Consider the following 7,600-nt stretch of genomic DNA (forward strand, 5'->3'; position numbering starts at 1 on the left):
TTATTAAATCACTTAAATTTCTGCTCATTTTTGCATCGGGAGGTTGATATATACGGTCTCTACCTGGAAAGCAAACATTTATGGAAGGAAAAAAAACAGGCAATACAACCAAAATAAAAATAAAAATTTGATTTAAAAAAAAGACATTTACAGTTTGGATCAGAATATGGCTTATTTTTTAGTAAAACAACAAATAACATGTTTTGGAAATAAGTTCTTTCTAACTATAAAGAATTTATTAATTTATTTGAACCTGAAAATATTCTTCAGATCATGAAAGAACCTTTATTGTTTGATACATGTAACAGTAGTATCAGAGTACAAAGTAAATCTGTTTTTACGAACAATTACAAGCAAATGGTTTTCATATTGTGTCTGATCTATTGGATACCGAAGGTAATTTGTTATCCTTTAATTCTATTTCCATTAATTGTGATGTTTTAATCCCATTTACTAATTATGAAGGGCTTAGACTTTCCATTTTGAAAAAAAAATGGGCCGAAGTAAAACAATGCAGAACCTATACCTACAGTTCTTCATATTTGCGATGGAAGAACTTTTTATAAGCTTTAATTGAAGCAAAATGACATTATTGTCGTCCTGTGCATTATTTATTTCTTATATTAATGCTATATATTCGACGTTACTCAACTGTGCAGAATTTGCATATGAGTATATCAGTTCAAAATTGCACATGTGAGTAAATTTACTCATGTGTAAAATATACTGAGGAATGCAAATCATGTCATATGAATGGAGTATAAGCGTTATAACAAACCTGTATGAGTTACAAAATGGACAAGAGATTTAGGTTTGCAGAATGACTTTAACTGAAAAAAAACCTTTTTTCAAACTTAAAATACTTAAGTCAAGATTCAAAACTGTAAGATAATACATAGGATTCATGGAACTTGTACCTTATTGTGTTTATCTAAAATTAAAGATAAGCCACTGTGCTCTGTCTGTAATCTAGAGCAGGAAACTTTGAAGCATCTTTTTATTACTCACGCTCTTTCTGTTAAAGGAATACGTAATTGTTTAGAAGAATGGATTTTACCAAAAAAAAATGGAAATGATATTAACTTAGACCGAATTTCTGTTATGTATGGTATTTCTCGCAAAGAAAGCACATCTTCAAATGTTATTATCTTGCTTGTAAAACAGCATGTATACCAAAATTCTAGAAATTGTAAACCTTTGATATTCAACGAAGTTAAAAATATAACATATGTAAATACTATAGTTTTGAATAATACTTGCTTGCATTAAATATATGGAAGACACCAAGTTCAAAAAGAGATGGCTATTGTTAGACAATCTATTTGAATAATAATCAGCTTTATAACATTCATAAAGAAACATTGTAATTTTTACTTTTGTTTGTTTATTCCTCTTTTTTTTGTAGTGATAGTAAACATAATGTAATATGTATACACACATACATATTCGTGTGTATCATGAAAAAAAAACTTTTTTGTATATTACATATATAGGTGATACTGAAACGGATGAGCGTGGTGAAAGACTCAGTGAGGGAATGCTTATTAATAATAAAAATACGCAATGATTATTATTTTATGTGCGCAATAAATATACAGTTTTTTCTACGGGTGGCATTGTAGCTCTCCAGTCTGCCAATATATTTTTTTTCGGAGAGCTACAGTTCTGCAGATAGGTCAGAGAATCAGAGAAATCTAACATACACCCCTCGCCCCATCATGCCTGAAGATTTTAAAAAATCCAATATTGCATATTGCGGTTTGGTTTTGTTTTTATGAAACACATTTCTTAAGATTTTCCCTAAAACATGTACAAATTGTATGGTAACAATTGTCAGCCCTTGTTTTGCGGTTGAGAAGGGTACGTTAAATCCACTTGTTACTGGATATGTCATATCACATTTTAATTTAAACACACGTTTAAAGTGTAACGGTTGTAATTACCTCTTCTTTTAAATTTTATCATTACATTTTAATTAAAAAAATTTTGTCTCTTTATTGGGCCTCATTTTAAAGAAACTTTATGCATTTGTTGTTTAAGGTATGTCACACTTATGGAATATTCCTGATGCTGTCCCAGATGCTATTCAGGAGATGGAGGTCCAGGATTTTGAGGATATCATGATTACCAGGATGAAAAGTCTCATCTTCTGTGAGGGTAATGGTAAGGAAATTTGTTAATAATGTTGATTCTAAAAAAAGCATCTTAAAACATTTTTGAACAGTGACATGGTATACATTTGATCTGTACCTTCTTTTAAGTATTACACCTTATGTTCATCAAGTTCTTTATTCATTTTCAAATTTCAGCACCTCCATTTGAAATTGACCATGAATTGGTAGAGTTCACTGAGAAGAGTACAAGAGATCAGAGAACATCTGACATGTGGCAGAAACTACACATTGGTCGACTGACTAGTTCTTTGTTCGGTGACGTTTTGAAAGCTGGACCCAATCCAAATTCTTTAATCAAGCAAATTGTGGAGGGTTCCAGTCTTCATAAGTAAGTTGTATTCTCAATGGTAATTCTATACATGTACTAATGTATTCTGAACTTGTGATGTAAGAAATTGTTCATTTGGTTCTGAATATTAATGTTTACCCCAAATGGGACTACAGGGATTATTAGTTATATAACTTTGTATTTTAATTGTAATGTAAATTTCTACAGGAAAATCATAATCCTGAAAGCAAAATATCATAATAGTAAACAGGGGGATAATAAACTTTAAATTAAAATAAAAAACATTGCAGAATTTAACCAGCAGCTTATACATGTAAACTTAATTAGTTTTTAGCATGTGACATGTCAGTTTACTGATCACCACACTTTAACATATGTAGTGTACTTATCAAATTTTTGCCACTCACAAAATAAATTTGTGAAATACATTTGTTTCCCAATGTTTGTATACCCTTTTCAGCTAATTTTTTTTAAAAGAAATTAAGTTCTGTTTTATTTCTTTAGGTATGCTGCTCTACCACCAGCTGTTAAATGGGGACAGGAAAAGGAAGCCCAGGCACGATCTGACTATGTTAATCTGAAATCTGCCATTAACGACAACTTTTCCGTCGAAGATACAGGTCTCACTTTGTGTGCAGATCATGCATTTTTGGGTGCTTCCAGTGATGGGAAGGTTTTGGATGGTGACAACATAGGTCTCTTGGAAATTAAATGCCCCTACTCCATCCAGGGAACCCAAGTAACCAGGAAGGAAGTGGGTGAAATTATTGCCATGGGATACCCCAATTTTTGCCTGGAGGAAAGTCTGGATGGGCCACGTCTCAAAAAGAGCCACAAGTACTATGCACAAGTCCAAGGGGAATTGGCAATTAAAGGATATCCCTCGCAGTTATGATAAGGCTGTCCGAAGGCTTAAAACGCCTTGAAAATATACATTTTATTCCGAGCTAGATTTTAATTTTAATATGTACTCCTTGTTTGAAATTGCAGTCAACTTGAAATAATAGTTTAGTCAGGTTTTATTTTACAGCATTTTTGTGATGTCACATGACTGTGTTGATCACGTGACGGAGATTTATGATATTCCTAATTATTGCACATAAATCGCTTCGGCACAAGTGCAAAACAAAAATATTGTGCAAAGTTTGTTACACAGATCAATTCATCGCGAATTCTAGTACACAGAAAATGCTGGGGGCAGGTTAAATTTTTACTCGGTTAAAAAATATTTTACGAGAAATTCAACTAAACAACATAAAAAGGGGTATTTTCCACTCTTTATCGCAATTTATACAAAAATGGATAAACTACACACAATCCCCCAGCAAAACCCAGTTAGAGGACATACTTTTCTTGTATATTCACAAGAATATCTTCAATTTGTCGTTGTTTATCACTTGTGCAAGTCCAATATAAACACGCTTCATAAATTTTAACTCTGTCTATGGACGTGTAAGGGGAGCGCATCACACATTATTTTTGCTATTGTTTGAGTATGTGCATATCGGACAATCAAAAGGAATAGGTATATTTAAAAAACAAATGTTCAAATCATAACAGCAAATTCGAGCTTAAAAAACAATCCTTACACTTGAATTGAATAACAAGTCCCCAAAATTAATCTACTTGTCATGTTATAACTATGACACTTCCCCCGTCATGTCAGCTCAAGTATGCAGTGACTTGACGTCATATTCTATTATGACGTCATATCTAGGTAGTTCAGCGAAGTAAGTACAGTTTGAACAGTTTGATATTTTACGGGCAGCCTTATCTTCGCTGCGCTGGTGTGACTTTGTCGTTTGGACAGACGCTGCACAAAACAATATTTGTATTGACAGGGTATATTTTGATTCTGAGTTTGTGGCATCTATGATGCCTAGACTTATTGATTTTTTTATGCATCACATAGCCAAGAAGTAATTAAAACAAACACTGTATGAAATGATATGAATCATATATTCAAAAAATTTCATTATTTGTTTTCCATGAAATGAGCTAAATGAAAAATTTAATTAACTTAATTTATTTATTGACCAAAAAACCCACATGTGGCAAGAGTCATACATATTCAAATAAAGTATTCAAATCTAGTCACTGTCTTATGTTAGATGCATGACATATGAAGTTACAAATATTTCTTGTTGGTTTAACATCTGTTGGATTAAGAATTTTATAAGATATAAATGCCTTATCTAAAAAAAGTTTACAATATTCACTTCAAAGTTGTTTATAAAGAGTTGCAAAAAAATGTTCGTATTCAACATTGGTATGATGGTAAAATAATAAAATATCAAATACCTTGAAATATTAATTTGATCACAATATCAGCTAACCTCTATTTGTTATTTGTATGTACTATTCTTAATTTTAATTTAATATCTTTTTAATTACTCCTTCATTCTTTAATACACTGTAGAACAGGAATTCACATCAAAGTTCTTCTAGTAAAATTAAGTTTTTTTTCCATTCAAATTATAAGACCTCAAATAAGCTGAGAATATAATACCCGGTATTTGCATGTAAGAAAAATATCTAGTTTAAACATGTATTGAAATTGATAACTCACAATAATCAATTTTGAAATGTGTTGCACTATAATGTATATTAGGAATAAATACATGTACAAATATTAATTATTAACGAGTGGAACATCCAGATTTGTAAGCCAACAAATGACCTGAAAAATCTTGGTGATAAGTGGTTTCAAGGTTAGAGGCATAACACCATCTAAAATGTGAAAATTTTTCACTCTACCTATACTCCTCTCCACATGAATTCTTAAAGAAGCTATCTCCTGTGTTTCAAATACCTCATCTGGTGAAAACTGTGGACTAACACCTCTAAATTGGGGAATGTTCAATTTACATTTCTTTTTTTCCAACAGATCTCTTATTGTAAAGCCTTTGTCAGCCATGACACTGTCATTTTCATCTAATAAATCTAAGATACCTGAATTCATTGTCAGTTCTCTGTCTGATATCTTACCTGGCCAGCCTACAGAAACAAAAGAAATAACACCTGATGGTGTAATACCAACAAGAAACTTCACAGTTGTATGGTGTTTATAGTTAGAATATGTTAAACTCTGATTTTCAAGATTTGAAGACCTCTGTATAAAAAGCTCTGTACAGTCAAGTATAACTCTATCAGAAGAATACTTAGCTTTGAAAGATAATGGCATGGTTCTATCAATAATATCTCGAGTCGGAAATGGATTGAGAGACTTAAGTTCACAGGAGAGTAAAGAAATCCAGGTGGAAAAGTATTTCGAAAAAGTACTCTCTGAAATACAAAATCTGTAAGCTAAGTCTGATGTGAAGAGTCCGAGTCTTAATCTGATGAGTACAGCAAATAACTGGTCGATCAATCCCAATGAGCCTGTTGATACTCTCTGTCTGTCTGAATCCTGGTCTGTGTTGGAACCAACCCAATACCTCATTCTCTCTGCCTTAGGTCTCAGGAAACTATCATTAAAAAATTATTATCGTCAGAGTTACAATATTGAAATAGAATTTATTGTGATGCAGATGTGAGATTTGGAGAAGAGGTAAACAAATACCTTAAATCTGGAAATTTTTACGCCGATTAACTCGATTTTATTTTGCGAATTCGGGTCAAAATGGTGTTGATTAATTTTTACGTTTCAAAATTCTGCGAAATACCACTGCTTTGTTTACATTTTCTTACTGGTAAATTATTTATAAGAAAAATATTTTTGCGAATGCAATGAATGCACAAATTTGCTAAAAATTTATCTACAGCAAAAATTTCCAGATTTACGGGTACTGTTTTCTTTTTTCCCAAAATGCTTTTGAAATTCCATCCTACATACTTGAAAAGCCAGGTGAACACTGCAAAGGAAGGTAGCCCAGTGTAATACTTGGTCTTTCCATCATCATTGGCTATCTTCTCTGCACTCCATTTGTGCCGATCACGTTCTCCCTTGAGGTCCTCCAACTCTTTCCTCAGGGCAAGGTTCTCCTCCAGTAGAGGGTCAGGGTCACATTGTACACCTATAAATTTTGTTTTGAAAAGAAAAAAAAAATTGAGAGAGGTGTTACTTTTTTTCCTGCTGAAGACAGGTAAATATTGCATATATATATATATATATATATGTTTCACATTACAGATATTCCTTGTCTTATACATGTATATATACCTTTATCATTAAAGGTTTTTATGTCAATGTCATCTAATTTCAATGTCTCATCTGGTACGAAGGTGCTGTTGTTGTTCATATCCTGAGAGTCTGAATCTGGGGGTTGCAAACAGCAATAGCTGTGGGTGTATAAGCTAAATTCATGGTGCCGCTGCATTAAACGTCTGTCCCTAGCTTCTGCTTCATTAATTTCCTACAATTTGAAGTTTCAAGGTAATAAAATGGTGCAAATTATTTCAAACTTTAATACATGTTGTCAATCATTTTTTAAAATTCAAACATTGACAGTGTCATAAAAAAAAAATCCTCCAGAATTAATTGTCATATGTTTTAAATGTAAGGAATTGGTATTGGTATTTATGAGTATTTAATATAGAATTTTACTTAATCTATATATAGCTAGGGCTTAATTCATTTTATGGGTCGGGTTAAAAATGTGAATAGGTTAATATTTTTTCTATTAAATTTTATAGTAATAGGTAAAGAGACCTAGCTAAAAACGAAGGCATATAATCATGATTATAATAATGCATTTTTCTTACGAAGATGACTATAACTATATACATAGTGTGTTTATTTATATGCTTATATTAAGCTACCTGCTGCAAATTTCTTCTGCATTTTCTCTCTTCCCTAGCTACGTCAGAGTCAGTTTGCGGTTTTTCTTTGTAGGTGAAAATTGTAGGTCTATAGTTCTCATCCTCCACCTCGTCGCTGTGCCACCCCCCTACGAAATGTTCAGAGCAGATTCGACTATATTCGTTCGGTGCCCAGTCATCTCTGTTAATCGCACGAATCCATGCCTTTCTCTTCTTACTGCCTTTTTGAAATCTGAAAAAAACTTATGCCCTTGCCCTTTGCTTTCTCGCCTTGGCGATTAGAACACTGGTAAACAACGCAGTGAAAGACCATTACGTTGTTATTGTAAACAACCTTGGAATGCGGATGTTTTGTTGCCGTCCGGAAGCGTTTATA

General features: G+C 32.4%; 2 protein-coding genes across 2 annotated transcripts; one reads left to right on the forward strand and one right to left on the reverse strand.

Annotated features, from left to right (window-relative positions):
• Nucleotides 1–1,976: 1,976 nt before the first annotated feature.
• On the forward strand, nucleotides 1,977–3,358 carry LOC134233959 (uncharacterized). The gene is made up of 3 exons (XM_062716012.1): nucleotides 1,977–2,163; nucleotides 2,310–2,502; nucleotides 2,968–3,358. Exons 1-3 carry the CDS (start codon nucleotides 2,043–2,045, stop codon nucleotides 3,356–3,358), a joined length of 705 nt encoding a protein of 234 aa, XP_062571996.1. The 5' UTR covers nucleotides 1,977–2,042.
• Nucleotides 3,359–4,450: 1,092 nt separating this feature from the next.
• Nucleotides 4,451–7,600, reverse strand: LOC134233958 (uncharacterized). The gene is made up of 4 exons (XM_062716011.1): nucleotides 7,225–7,600; nucleotides 6,626–6,818; nucleotides 6,299–6,479; nucleotides 4,451–5,930 (listed from the first exon to the last, which is right to left on the reverse strand). The coding sequence occupies exons 2-4, from the start codon at nucleotides 6,780–6,782 to the stop codon at nucleotides 5,096–5,098; spliced, it is 1,173 nt and encodes a 390-aa protein (XP_062571995.1). The 5' UTR covers nucleotides 6,783–6,818; nucleotides 7,225–7,600; the 3' UTR covers nucleotides 4,451–5,095.

The sequence above is a fragment of the Saccostrea cucullata genome, unplaced genomic scaffold (genome assembly GCF_032062105.1).
Source record: "Saccostrea cucullata isolate Sc308-1 unplaced genomic scaffold, CSIRO_AGI_Scuc_v1 ctg6503, whole genome shotgun sequence".
In the NCBI taxonomy this organism is placed as follows: Eukaryota; Metazoa; Mollusca; class Bivalvia; order Ostreida; family Ostreidae; genus Saccostrea; species Saccostrea cuccullata.